At 39.3% G+C, this 15,568-nt stretch overlaps 1 protein-coding gene across 9 annotated transcripts in view; it reads right to left on the bottom strand.

The window, feature by feature from the left end:
• osbpl8 (oxysterol binding protein-like 8) overlaps positions 1–15,568 on the bottom strand; it is a 61,865-nt gene that overhangs the window by 16,908 nt on the left and 29,389 nt on the right. For 4 of the 9 annotated variants that reach the window (XM_028425356.1, XM_028425363.1, XM_028425381.1 and 1 more), the window contains 2 exons: positions 14,085–14,121; positions 12,578–12,748 (listed from right to left, as the gene is read on the bottom strand). In XM_028425356.1, coding sequence (XP_028281157.1) covers positions 12,578–12,748; positions 14,085–14,121 — 208 coding nt within the window. Of the gene's footprint in view, positions 1–4,851; positions 5,274–12,577; positions 12,749–14,084; positions 14,122–15,568 lie in introns of those variants that run through there. The other 5 variants (XM_028425400.1, XM_028425417.1, XM_028425391.1 and 2 more) reach the window with 3 other exon arrangements.

The following is a 15,568-nucleotide window of genomic DNA, read 5'->3' as shown; positions in this document are numbered from 1 at the left end:
TTTTTGGTACCCTGTTACAAAGATAATGGTGATGGTGCAGACAGATGTCAAGGTCTCCCAGGGTGAGTCCTGCTATTTCCATCTGCTCATCAACTAATCTAAAATCAATGCCCTCAGGTGTTGTAGTTTTTGCTTCTACAACAATGTCATGTCATCAGGGTACTGAGCTCTGCCTTTGACATGTTAAAGATAAAATAACGTTTATGGCAACATTTTGATCATTTACCATATAATCTGCAATTACTCCATTTCAGTAGTGTGGCCCATGACTGCTGGGAAGTTGGAACTCAGCTACACTGTTGCCATATAGAACCAAAAAACATCAAACTGAAACATTACAGTGCATCTTTTCTCCACAAAGTCTATCCTTGGCTGTGTCAGGGTCTGTGTGTTTGTGTAAAGTTGTGGGAGACTCACGCAACACTGCAGACTGTCTGGGGTATTTGTCTCAGAAAAAAAACTGGAGCTGCAGTGATCTCTCTCTGCATCAAAGATCACAGACAGGAGAGAAAAGGAGAGAAAGGCAGAACTGTATGCTGCCAGACTCAATGCCATTCCACATTTGTAATCTCTCTTACAGGTCAGGATTGAAACAGTCCACATTAACAGAAGCACAATGTGTGTCAGACATCAGGCACAATAAAAAGAGAAGAAAGAGAAAGGAGAAAATAAGACAACCACCCCATTCAAATCTTTCCTAAAGGTGTTAGCTCAACATTTCTATGATTTGACTGTAAGCAAAGTAAGTAAAATGGCCATTAGGTCGGAAACTGCAAACATCCTCTTGTTTGCGCTGCAGTTGTTGTGTAATAGACATTCAGCACCTCAACCCTGAGATCAATTTTCAACATCCTAATCATCTTTAATGCAACAGAGAAGCTACCAGGAGCTGCATGAGTACTCAAAAATTCTTCAACACACCACCACATTCATTACAACAAGCTCATACTATCTCCTAACTAGAGTAATTCAAATAATTTATTAATTGCAGCTTTGGTGTTTTTTACACCGCTAAAAGGCAATGATTCTGCTGTATTTTGTCAGAAATATGGAGGCTGCTATGGCAACAGGTGAGCTGAGAACAACAAATGGAGGGGGAAAAGCTGTCAGCCAAGTTAATTTCCTGAGTGTTTGTTACTGTGAGGAAACTTGCCATAGCAACATAATTTCTACTATTCTGAATTAAAGTCATAAAAAAATAAAAGATAGCTGGTTTACTGACAGGAAGTGGGAATGGTTATGATTTTTATTTGTTTCTTTTAGATGCTCAATTAGTAGCTGAAATTTCCTTTGGATACACAAGACATCCAGAATACTCTTCTATTGTATAACTCCAAAAATGACTACAATTATGATGAGGGTTTTTGAGACACTGAAACACTTCCCAAGGGCCACTGATAATAATACACAAGTTTTATATTTTCTCAGGCTAAGAAACCCTTCTCCTTTAAAGCCAATCTAAACTATAATTTCATCTTGATACAGTAATAAAACACTTCCACCATCTTATCTTTACAGTATAAGACATCACTAAATGTTCCAACACACAGTGTACCAAGTCATGCTGACCTCAGGATGTGCAGCAAATCCATCTAATTATGGACCACAAGAGTACAGCTATTTCCACTCTCTTATTAGTTTTACAAAGGCCCTATGTTCAACCTCCAAATCAATTTCTACAGTTGGGGAGCAAACAAATGACAGCAGCAGCTCAAAGTAAAAAAATAAAAGTGTGTTCCTAGGTATTCATTTCACAAACATTAACGATACATGGTTATACTAGTACTACAGGTCAACCCTGAAAAGCTTAGCCATAGTGTCATATCTCATGCCATCTTTTTGGCCTTCAAACCTGGTTCTTATGCAGCCTGTCAGCTTACTGCAGAAGTAACAACTAAGAGAAAGTCTCCCAATCCACATTGCAAATGGTTGTACTTTATTCTTCTGACAGCAAGTCTGATCAGACAAATGCACATTACCTTTTGGAAAGGTGATATTTCAAACAGGATGTGTCTGCATGAGAGAGAGGTCATGAGGTTGGTTGTATTACCGTGGCTGCTGTTTTGCGTCGGTGATCTATTTATACTTCGCTTGGGATGAGTTCATGCGCACTGTCACATACAGCCCTTAGTGGAGACTGCAGACTGACTTACTGGCCTGTCTTCTGATATGAGTAAGGTTTAGAAGGGTCAAACTGCAATGCTTGCTGAGAAAAATGGCACTAGGAAAAACTCATGAAACCTTTGTGCAGATTTTGTTCATATGATGATGATTCTGTGTATAAAAATGTTAAAAAGCAGCTCATCCCATTTTCTAAAGAGTCAAATGTGATGTACAAACAACAAGGCTAAAGACATTTGGTATATTTTACTTAAATAACAGCATAAGCTTTTGACAACACACAGCATGCATTTAGCAGCATGAACACAAGATTCCACCAAACATGATCTGTTGCAATACAGCTTTAAAGAATCATATCAGCAAACGTTAGGAGTAGGTGTAAAAACAGCAGTGAGATGGATAAATTAAGAGGATGTAAAAAGCATAGTGTTAGTACAACCTGCCTCTACCAGCTGTCTCTTGCAGTGTCTCATAAATCCAGGGCCTATTAGCTGAAAGTCTAAAATAAGGATGAATGGTGGTAAGGCTTGGAGCTGTGAGAAACACACCATGACTCAGGCAATGTGTTGTTGCTGAAGATATTTGTCGACCTGGAGCTACTACTACTTTAGAGGGCAAAGAAGGAAGGCTTGTGGCCAAAAGGTCACAGACCAAGTCCCAGATACAGAAAGGTCTGAGGAAAGAGATGAGGGCAACCACTCTTTTCCTTGCTCTTGAGACAGCTTTTAGTTCATACTGACTAAGATGGGAAACTGTAAAGGACTGTACAAAGTCAGACTTATTGCTTCAAAGTGCTATGTGTTGCTAAAAAAATGTGTGTACAGTCAGCATTTCCTAGATTAATGGAGGTTTAACAGTTATCTGTGAAGGTGGAGCAGAGGACATCCACTCTGAAAGCTCTAGTGGCTGCCAGCTGTCAGCTTCCAGGTTTATGTCCTTTTCAGCAGGACAAACAATGGGAAGATCACACAGGCAGTACTTTTAAAAATGAATGCTAACCTGATTTAATCCTAAATGTTCTGTGAGATTAGGTGTACTTTTCAAAAACTAGGATTATCACTGCACTCTCATTGAAGTATCATTGGAACCTGCGTTAAACCAAACCAGCTGAGCTGAGGCCTGAGCCCTGCATCAGCACAGTGTGCAGCGGCCTGAACTACAAAATCTACGTCTAGTGGGAGAGGAGATAGAGTGCTGCAAGCAAGGAGTCATAAACAAACATCTCACAGGTGTGACCAAGCAAAAACAAATAGAGTATAGAAACTTACACTATGGCTAATTATTTACTTGTACTTTCAGAGTGTCACAGAACCTGACACTAGTTAAAGGCACTTCCTTCCACACAAAACATTCTAACAATTTGCAGGCATCCGTGCTTGCTAGTTTGTATTCTTCTTCACTGCCTTAACTGCCATATTGCTACATTTCTTTGCACAGTGTTTCCCATTAATTACCAAAGACTGTGGAGGCAAGTCACATCCTAATCTGTTCCGTTACAGTTTCATAATGAACCTACAAATATTTTCACACTGACATAGAAGAGCGCCATATGCGTGGCTCCTCAATCACATGCTCATATACATCGATAACAAACTGTCATTAATTGCATCACTACTCCATGCTGTCTCCCAGAACATCCTCAGGAAAAGGAAGAAAAGGGAAACCATCACCAAAACAATTAGGTATTCGGTACCAAAAATTGGTAGTTGGGCATGTTACTAGCATAATTCACAGACTAAAAATACAACATCATATGCAGGAAATGCCACAATTGTGACGGCTTCAAAGGTAGCGACTCAATGTTTATTTTCAATGTGGCTACATTACTCTTTTAACTCTTTCATTTTTGATATACCTCTTTGTTATTACAAAGTACACTTAGTAAGTAGGTATAAGTGGGTGAAAAAAGGAGGACGGTAGCCTGTAAGTAAGACACCTCTCCTCACAAGTGTGTTCACATGTTATCCACTCTAAATGTCTAAATATGAAAATGTTACAGTACTAGTAGTGATTGTAAACTCAGCTAACAGTCTACATCAGTCATTGCTTTTAGGGTGTGTGAGGCAATTCCTGTGGCATTCTGAAAGTGATACAGATTATGTATTGTTTGGGTGTGCCAGTGTGTGAAAAATGCAGGATGTGTTTTTATCAGGCTCTCGTTGCTTCTCTCTTGTAGCACAAACACAATAAATGCCTTCAAGTAAAAACCTGCAATAGTATGTGTAGAGATCAATCATGTAGATCAATCATGACTCCCTTCTCCTACCTGTGTCAGCAAAGATTTCACCCATCCTTCTAGAGAAACAGAAGGTAGCTAGGTTGCTAGTTTGTTTGACATATAAACTTCATGACTTTACACTGACTTTCTGAACATACATGACTAAAAACATGTTGACCTGTGGCTGTGTTCAAACAAGCAATGTCTTCAAATGTACTGATTCTATGGGATTTCTTACTAGCTTTTTTTCTGTTTACTTGAACAATGTGCTTTTTGTTAAAGGAATGTAAGAGCAGTATAAAAGCCACACTGTGAAACATTATCCAAACCAAGATTGAACCCATGTTTTGAAACCAACTGGACTAAGTTAGGTTCAGTTTATTCCTAACAAGCTATCTAAAACAAACGACTGATTTTTGACACACTAATCTTTACAGCACTACTACATAGTTACAACACCAAGGTCTACTAATAGGTCCGCAACATGAGACCCCACACCAATGTACACCCACCTGGCAATGAGATGGGTGACAGCTCGTTATAGCCCCCGAAGGAAGCATTGCGGATGAGTTTGCGTCCGTCCGGGTGTGGAGGTCGAAGTGATGCTGTACCGCCGCACGTGGAGAAACGGCGACGACTTAGCAGGCCCTCTTCCTTCATCATGGGGCCGGTGGGAGCTCCCCTCAGTGGGGTGGAAAGGATGCAGGGAAGATGGGGGGCAGTAAGGAAAACTCAAGGGTGGAAGGTTGAGGGATATCGGGAAAGAGTCCAATCCGTCCCACGCAGCTAGTGTGTAAGCCAATAAACCAACCAACACACAAACACAGAGTAGCTCAGATAAGCAGGCATTGAACCAGAGCAGTGTACTGCTTTCCACAAGGCTTCCTCCAGCTTGACTGCACCCTTCCTCTCTAGCATACACACACTCTCTCTCTGCTCTGTGACTGTGTATGAAAGCAGCAGCCTGTAAGTACTTAATAACGAATAAGCTGAGCCCCTCCTACTCCCTCTCTGCCGGATGGGTTGGGGAGCTGAATCTTAGCTTGAAAAAAGCTCTTATGTTCCACATCTCAGCTCAATCTTTTGCTACATTTTTAATTCAATTTTTATAGTCAGTACAAAGGGACACGTGGATGGATTAGTCATTAGGATGGCATGTCTCTGACAGAGTACTTGTGAGTATTTTCTAAACATCACTCCAGTTGAATTTAATTTCAAAAGAGAAATTAGGTACTCAACAAAACCACCACACGTATCCGAGCCTTATCAGTATTAATCAAACAGCTCAGATGAGTAAAAATAAGTAAGTAAATCCAAGAAGCAGAAGAACATACTGATATTTCTGCCTTCCAGCAAGTTGCTTAACCAGTTTGTTAGAGGACAGTATGGCTGTCAAGTGGACACACAAAATCATTGCTACTTGATAGACTGAAAGCAGCTGAGCCAGAGGGTGTAATCTCACCGATGTCAAATAAAGCCCAGTCAATACGGAAAGCAATGTGTAAGGAATTTTGCTGATCAAGTGCTACTATGTGTTATGTTTCATAGGATTGCTGGTTTTAAGTCTGATAATCCTGTATAAGTAAAGCCTTGCATTACCTAGAGAACACACCACCACCATATCGCAGTCTCAATATAACTGGCTCTGAATAAGCTGGCATATAAATGCCTTACAAAGACTGGTAGTAGGTATCAATAACCATATTAGTAGAAGGAAATGCTCCTTTAAGACTAGCTTTTCCAATCCACTATTTGCTACACCTCACAAACTGTGACAAGTATGTAGACAAGGAGCCTCAGAAAGTGCACACACACTTACAAGCAGAAAACAGAATCTCTATTGAGGACAGAAGGAAGTACTTTGTCTCATCAGACCACCACTACCGTTATTCTCACATGAATAACTAAAACAGGCTGCTAAGACAAAAAAACACCAAGAAAATGGGAGACACAAGTGTCACATAAAACTATGATGAAAAAGCCTTATTGTGGCAGTAACAGTTTACTGAGTGCCGCATTGAAATGTGTGCTAAAACCAAATGCATCGTCTGTAACTAGACTGCAGACTGCAAATTGCTTTGCTGGCAGACATCTTTGAGACACTTAGGCCACAGTTTCTTATAAATGTTAAATGTTTTGTGGGGTAAAAAACCTGCATGTTTTCCTTTTGACAATGCACAGATTTTAGTGTAAAAAAAAAAAGAAACTTTGTATGCAGAAGATGAAAGATGATTAAGGTCGTCCAGATGGTTCAAATAAAGTGAAAAAAAAGCTGAGACACACTACAAGGACACTGAGTGGATACTTTATCCGAGCAGGAACACTCTTGCCATTGGAAAATGTCTAAAACCAAATCTGAGAGGCATTGTCGGTTGTTGTATTCTTTTGATATTTTTATTGTCTATTTTTTTGTTGAGAAAAACGTATACCACTCTGTTGGCACTAAGCCAACCCTTGATACCAGCCGTCCATGGAGATGTTTCACAAAAATAGCTTGGAGAGAGGTAAACAGTATAATCCCTCCTCCGAGTAACTTTACAATCTACAAATCTGCAGCTATGCCAGTCTGACTCAAATGTGCTTTAATTAACACAGGTAATTAGATGTTCTGCATCTATTATTCAGATCCCAGCCCTAATTAACCTGCTTGCAGGGGAAATGTCCAGATCTGCTGGTCCAATGGCATTTGAGAGGCACTTGAGAAATATTTTCTAAATATAGCCATTTTCTGGGTCAAATCCAAGTTAGAATTTGACTCTTGCTAATCAGCACTGTTTCTGGAAAATCTGAATATCACCACTTTAATTAAGTGAACACATGGAAGCAATGTATTCAAAGCAGACATTACCTTAATTCAAACATTAAGTCTGCTTAAAATTTGTCTTCATTTACAGTTTTATTTTCTTTTATGGTCTTAGAAGACATGTAAGAAATTAAAAAATACAGATGATCAGAAACCTGGGTAGAAGGGCAAAATGTTATGTTCCACGTTAATGCCAAATCCTGAACATGATCAAAACCAGCATAGGACACAAAAACTGGACATGCATGTAAACACTCTCACTGAGACATTCGGTCCACATTTAGGTGAACAAATGGGAGCATTGTTTGAATGCGAGCTCTCCAGCTCTACTGGCTATGGAGTTACTCGTGCAACACATTTACTTGCTCCAGTGCTTTGTGTGTCAGGTGTATCAGGTAAACTGGTGTCAGGTATAGGATGTGCTGCCATGCCAAAGAGGCCCATGTAAATGAAGGCCTATAGCTAACAAGAGTCCAACACAGGCTGATTTTAACTTGGGGGCCGCAGTTTGCAAATTGTATTTGTAACCTGTTCTCTAACATGTTTGATATATATTTTACGATTGTTTAACTAAACTCTATAGCAAAAAACAAAAAAATATTTTTGTGGCATCATTATGACAAGCATGTTAGCTTGAACCACTGCTGGGCCTAAAGAGAATCTCAAAGAATGACAAATTCAGTTTTAATCATCCAGACTGGACACTATTACAGAAATAAGTTATTTGTGTTGAAGGTTTCTTCAACTCAAGGCTAATTATTGATCCTGTTCTTTAAGTTCATATACGCAACTAAAACATTGTCAACAACATCACCAGGAACGCTTTCCTTTACCATTCACAAGACTAAATAAAATATATTTTTTAATATGTGAATATGTGCAAGTCAGATTGTATGACTACACACCACAGTAACTCACAGGCTGCAATTCATCTGATACTACACAATGCAAGTGATCCACACACTCAGACTGTAGATCACATGCATATACACATATAGCCTTACCTGAAGGCTACAAGGAGACCCTGTAAGCCTGGGATTAGCTTTGGAACAAAGAGGCTTTTTTAAAAAAAACTGGCCTATGGGCATCTTCTGCTGTTCCCTTGTCCTTTCAGACTCACTGTAAGAACACTGAAGAGTCTTGTTTCAGCCATATTAAAATGTGTGATCTTCCTTCTGTCCTCAGAAGAGCAACTGCATACACACAACCACAATGTAGACAGCACAGACAGGTGACTGATCCAGGGGTGGAGTTTATGTCAGAGGATACAAACTAGATGCAACTGCTGATCTGCTGCTTTTACAGGCTCAAACACCAACAAGCTCTATTTTAACAGCTGCCACTATGCAATACTATACCTTGATTTTCTTCAAGCTAAACCTTACAGGAAAATTGTCCCAAGGTCAAGTACCGACACCAGTTCAATCTCCCAAATCATATTATCACCACTTGTGCTTTATACCCAAGTCGTGACAGTCCACAGCCTTCGGTTGTCCAACTCAAGTGCAGGCCTCGAAGCAAAGATATTCTCCATCATGCCCTCTGTTGTTGTTGTCCAAGGCCTCTTGGTTATCTGCTGTACATATCACTGCTCAAAGCTTGTTGCTGTAAGTGCTCAGGCCTCACAGGACTCAGCCACTCATTGGATAAGAGTGCAAGCGGAAGATGGGACACTGGAGTGGTAGTGGCTGAGAGTGGATAAGACCTGCCCACTCCATGTTGGTAACCCCGTCTGGCAGGGCATAATCCCTGTGGCTGAGCTTAAATCCGTACTGACCCCACCTGCTCTCCTGCACTCCCTTGCTTTTTATCTATATCCTCACTTCCACTCACTTCTTTTAATGTATATACTTTTCCTCCTATCATTTATTTTGTTCTTCTTTCAGTTCACACTATTCTCTCCTCTTCATAGTGCCCTTATTTACCCTTTTCTCTACCTCATTCACAATCTCCACCACAGGCAAACAGTCTGTTTACCTGGAAAGAAGGTGAGCCATTGCAAGGTTGTTACAGCAAGTCTGGCTTTAAAGCTGACTGAAGAAGCCTTGTCAAATAACCTGCTGAGTTTATTTTTGTTCTCAGTGAGTCATAGAAAAGGAAGCACACTTGCCAGCCAGACTACAGATACACAGATTCTATCTGTGCGTATGTGATGATGCAACAAGACTAAGACTAAACTAATAATAAAAACAACAATCCAAATACAATAATGATGGCAATTTGAATCATAATGTATAAATATGCCAATTCCCTTTAATGTGTACCTGTTTTTAAGAGCGGTGAATTATAATATAATATATTTGTTCTTTTTTTTCCCCACAATGGGCCCACATTCACCAAATGAAAACTAAGAAAAATACATGTTTTTGCCAAGTAAGGGATATGCCATGAGCAGGTTAGCACAAATGTTATCACTTATCACACAGCTATTTGCAAAATCATATTTAATCAATAGTCAAAAGATTTTTCAAAAGATTTTTTTTGCCTGATTTTATCCACGATTCCCAGTTGGACAAAGTTTGCACTAGTTAAGGACAGTCGGCATGTGTAGGTTGTTGGCACAAAAACATGTTAGTGTGTGAGGGGGGTGAAGACACAGATCTGCAAGTGTGTGAGAGGAACAGACCCGACCTGACCTCAGTCTTGATCCAAATCTGGATGCAATTGGCTAGTGTGAGCTGATTACTGACCCAACTGCAAACATGTATTGTCAACAGGCAATGAAAAAAGAGAGGGTGGGACACAGGAAACAGCGTCAGAAGATGAAAGGAAGTAGCAGGAATATCAGTTATAGAAACCCGTTTTTTCTTCATGTGTATTTGGAGCAGATAGCTGTATAGACAACAGCAGCAGCAAGCAAAGCGTCACTCATATTTGTTTACTTCTTCCTTTTTCTTCTTCTTCGTGGCAATGCAGTATGTATCCTGTACATGTCTCGGCAAAAACTAAATTGATACATTAACGCCACCGGCTGGTATGTTTGTTTACCCTTTAAACTGTCATCCTCACAAGAGTTTGTGTGTTGGTTTGACATATAATGTAGTATGTGCTCCCTGATGAGGGAACACAGTTAAGTGTGTGATCCCCAGTCAATTGTCATACAAAAATCTGCTGAAGCCAGTCTGTTAGTGTGTACTAATATGACCACAAACCTTTGAATGACTCCACTCCACAGAACTAATGCAATGTCATAAAAAAAAAAAAAATCACAACTCAAAAATAACTTCAGCTTCAATAGGGGACTGTCTGGATCTACAGTAAAAACTATAAAAATATAATTACACAGCCTCACATCTAAAATATTACTAAGTATAAATGTTATTATTTTAATATATTGTTAATATATATATATATATATATATTGTTGAGAAAAACAAATGAAAGCACACACTGTTATCACTTTAAGAGCAACAACAATAGCTAAAGTAAAATCTGTTCCCATGGATACCCATTTTGCAGTGCAGGGAATCGTGGGTCAGAGAGACCTTTTATGCTGTCTTACATTTGTCAGATTTTTGTTTCACAGATCCGGTTATGGTCAGTAGGTAGGTAACCTTGTAAGTCCGCAGCTACTGTGTGCTGCAAGCCTTACAGGAAAGGAAAACAAAACTATAAACCAAACAAGGGTCAGTTGAACAAGATAGACTGTGCTCAACTGGTAACAGACTGCTGTGTAAAAGAGATCACAGCTACAGTGACTTGTGCAGAGGCAGTGCATTAAGGTAGATATTATTGTTAGGACATATAAATACACATAACTGACTACAGATTTTGACTTAAGTCTGGAAACTAAAAAGCAACAATGGAGCAACAAAAACAAAAACAAACTAACAAACAGATTACAGTGTGTTTGTGCATTGACTAGCACAGCGGGGCAGCTACTGAATTCTATGTTATACTTACACCCTCTTGTGGTTGCAAACTGCCTTTATGCTCTCATACTGGAAAGCTCTTATGCCAGCAAAAAAATATTATATGCAGTAAAAATGCAGTGAAGGATGACCTTGAGATGCTCATAATTAGAAGATCAGCCAACAGCAGCCCAGCACAGTAGTCTGCCTTTGACTCATTTACAGGATGTTTATAGGAATTTCTGTGCGGTGAAGCTAATCATTTCTCCACGTGAGGACTTGTTGAAATGCATGTGTGTCACTCTCAATGCCCTGCAGTCGCACCACTTAAGACGAATTCAAGAGGCAAAAAAAAAACTTAGTGATTTATGCTGGCCCACTGGTGTGACTAATAGTCCGGTGCGGCTTATCTATGGTTTTTTCTTCTTCATTACACATTTTTTGGCTGGTGCGACCTATAGTCCGGAAAATACGGTACTCAGAAATATACTCTGTCAGTAACCAAGCAAGCATAAACTGTAAGTCTTTTAATAACATCTAAAAGACCCTTTCATCATTTATAATTCTCAAGCTGAGATCTAACTGAGAAGCTGTACTTCAAAAACAAGCTCATCATTGAACACAGAGGAGAATCCACAAGATGGAGCTGTAATACAAGAACACGACTCAACTAAGATGAGCTATGACATAAGTCCACAGCCACATCTATCTGTTTCTATCTTTTTTCTACAGTATCATGGATCTGTTCTGTCACATGAGGACCTTAATCAGAGAGACCAATTGACACACCACACAACAATCTAACCATACAGCCAAACTGAATACTAAGATGAGAAAGCTCAAACATCAATGGTGTTCAAAACTGGAGTGGGGACCTCAAAAAGGAGCGCATGAGTTACTTTTATGAGTTACATCAAACATTATAGTGACATAAAATTGACACAAAACCTTGCTTTTTGCAAGATAGCCCTCTTCCAGTTCCAGAGACCATTCCGACTATTATGAAACCACTTAATATTCATGTTTTTTATCAGGGTAATTGCTACAGATCTGCATTTAGGCCTCATCACATGGTGACAAACAGAATCTTAATAATAAGAGATAACATGCAAATCTAAGTAAGAAATAACCTTGTACTTTTTGCAAAACATCTGCAGCAAATGACAAACTGGATATAACAGGAAATGCTGATATTTGTTCTCATTTAATGTAAAATATTTAAGATGGCAGCATATACATGTGGTGACAACAAGGACTGTAACCCATAATTAAAAATTGTAACAGGGCAAACAGAACAAACAACACAGGGAGATAACATGGAGAAAAATACTGGCTTGTCTCTAATAAAGGCCTTTATCTCCTTACAGGTAAAGCAAATAAAGGTTGATAGCAGTATTTTTATTATAATTTAGCCTGTGTTGTTTTTTTTTAGATTTACTTTTTTTTCCACTATTGGGTTATGTACGTGTATGTCATTGAACACGTTTTATGACTTTATGGTAAGATATATTATTATTTACTCACTCTATTAACACATCACATATAACACATTTAGTATGGGTACAACAGGAGTGTTGATCTTACCATGACTGTAGCTGATCCCTGGACTAATGCTGGAGGGGGTGGCAACATGCTCCCTGTTGGGTGTCTGGAGGCCTGCCTCCTTTTCCCTCTCCTTGTCCCGCTCCTTCACCTGACGCTGGCTCATCCTGCCTGGGGTCAGAAGGATGGTGTCATCACCGCACACTATGGCAGCTACAGAGGGAGGTGAAAGCAATGAAGTGAGAAGGGGAGATGGAGAGAGAGGTGGAAGAATATAGCAGAAAGATGAAAAGAGGACAAGAGAGGAAAGAGCAGACATGTTGTCATCTTATTTCACATCAGAGAACCTCTAACACAGCCCCCTTGTGGAGCATCTGTTAGATGCAGTTCTCTGTTTCATAACCCCTTTGATAACTTATGTAACATTTGTTCTCATTGTAATATGATTGGGAAAAAAAGACAAGGAAGAGCCGACTACCTGATTATGTCTGGTCCCATATTCTATCTTACTGGGCACCTTGCTGTGCATGAATGGAGATGAAGCACATTGATATGCTCATACACAGATGGTAATATTGATACTACATAATCCAAATCATAATCCCACTCCATCAGCATGTGTCTGTCCTATCAGACAGCAGAGAATATGCAGCAGTGGAGTGTTACGTGATGAGTGAATGCAGTATGTATCCTGTACATGTCTCTGAGCTATCATGGGTTTTTGATCACACCCCACTGGCATACAGGGCAGGCATGTAAATACAGTACATCCAATGGAAATTGTAGGTTTAGGGACAAGCTTACATATTTGGACATGCTAATACTACAGATAAAATCTTGTTATAGGCAAAATGTACTACAAATTGATGCACATTTTTCATCAGATATTTTGTATTGCATATGATAAACCATTTTGCTGGTAAACAGTAAAGGGGGTAATACTAGCCTCTGAGGTGTCCTTGCTTTTCCTACAGACTAACAATAATCTGTTATCTATACATTTCTGATAATGAAACATAATTTTCCTTTATCTACTATTATTTAGACTACACTAAAATGGTCAAATGTTTCTTGCCAAATATTTCAACATTCTCCATGGCATGAGCTTATTTTGTAGACTATGCTTACACAATTCCTGAAAAGACACAGATGGGTGATGGTAGCAGACATACAGTGATGCCAAATAAAAATGTGCATGGTGGTGCAAATTTTAAGGATGCACACTTAAAAATTATTTGAATAAGGTATTTAGAAGGAAGCTACAGACTACACAAGTTGAAAAACTGTACAGCATAAAGCAAATGTAACGTCAAAGAGATTGTTTACAAATCCCCCTCAATAAAAATCTGTATAACTCAATGAATAATGAGGGTGGTGGAGCTCATAAGGCATTAAGCACATAGTGCTATACAATAATACAAAGAATATTTGTCAGAGAACAGTGGGGAAAACTGCTCCATTTTTAGATTATCCCTTGTCTTTAAACACATGCTCTCATGTTCTAAATGAAACCGCTTTTAGCCATTCTTCTGAAAGGTCACTGGCTTACCGGAGGTGGCATGGTGCTCTCTCAACTCTGCATGGTGCTAGCAGGGAATAAGGGTGGAGACAGAAAAAGAAAAGACAAAGAAAAAAAACAAAGGTGCAAAACAGAACACAAGAAAAAAAATGAGAGGAATGTGTCAGAGGTTTTGATGAGGGATAAAAGTAGGGGATGTGAAGAGAAGCATCCATCATGTGTTGTTGACCAGATGTTGGCAGTGGAAGGTTTTGTGTGCAGCAGGGTTGGCGATAGTGGGCAGCATCATCAACAGCAACAGCAGGACATGCCGCAGCCACATGGGACGACAACAAATAATCAGACAAAAAAGAGGAGACAAGAGACAGAAAACAAAAGAAAGAACAGACATTAGTTTAACCAAATGTGTTAAAGGCAGACACAACTTTGGCTGAGGTTGGAGGTAGTGGGCTGGAACAACAGTGAGTCAAATCAATGACACACACATACACACACATGACAGAGCACTTTACTTGTGACAGCCTACATGAATAGTATTCAGTTATTAAATGAGCTGTTTTACCCATAAGAATGTTAGAAGAGTAGCATGTTCATTATCATTTTCAAGTGTCTTAAAAAAATGAACCAGAACTAGGATTACCACCTCACAGTTATACAGCTCTATAACCAATACAGTTGCACCTTACATATCTGTTCAGACTCATATGTAGTGAAGTAAACACTTTAAATAGTATGTAGTGCAGGAATTAATACAATTGTGTTTCTGACGTCATAGTTGAGTTGTGCTTTAACATTTTAGACATCAATCATCAGCACTAAATTAAAATAAAACTTACTGGTCTTGTTTGGCAGGTTTTGCACAGCCTCTTCCCTGAAAAGTGCCCATAACTATGGTCTGCCTGAGTCTTACAAACAGCTGTGTAAACTATGTATACTCATTTTATGTACACTGTAGCAGGTAACACATTGTCTTAACCTGAAATAAGTATGTAAAAATCCTACGTACACTCACAAATTTCACATGAGCACATTTTTAAATATATTAAAAATAATTTACAAAGCAACGGGAGTCTGTAAACTGAAGAGAACCCTTAACAGTTTGCCAAAATATAAGCAGACTGTGATTGGGTCTGCTCACCAATCCTTCATCCAGCAAGCACTACCTTTCCAGTTTTGTAATAACCAGGGTGGTTCTCTTCAGTCACAGCCATTTCTCCTTGCACAGGACATTTAGCTCAGGTATATGTTTATTTAACAAGCTCCTATTTATTCCATGACTACAATCCGTACAGCTGCAGACGACAGAGTGGAGAACTAACGTCAGGGTTACAAGCGGAACAAGGCAGGATCCTCTAATCCCTAGTCAGACGAAACACAACCACAGGCAGCTCAGTAGGCAGGAAGACAAAGAAAACAATGCCTCTGATTGGATATTTGTGTGTTAATCAGGAAGGGAGACTATTGGCAAAGTTCTGATTGGTTAGAACCCAGAGAGCCACTGGCTGATAAGATAG

This window comes from Parambassis ranga, chromosome 2, assembly GCF_900634625.1.
Source record: "Parambassis ranga chromosome 2, fParRan2.1, whole genome shotgun sequence".
NCBI classification, from domain to species: Eukaryota; Metazoa; Chordata; class Actinopteri; family Ambassidae; genus Parambassis; species Parambassis ranga.
The sequence above is the reverse complement of the archived record's forward strand: the minus strand, read 5'-3'. Positions and strand labels throughout refer to the sequence as shown.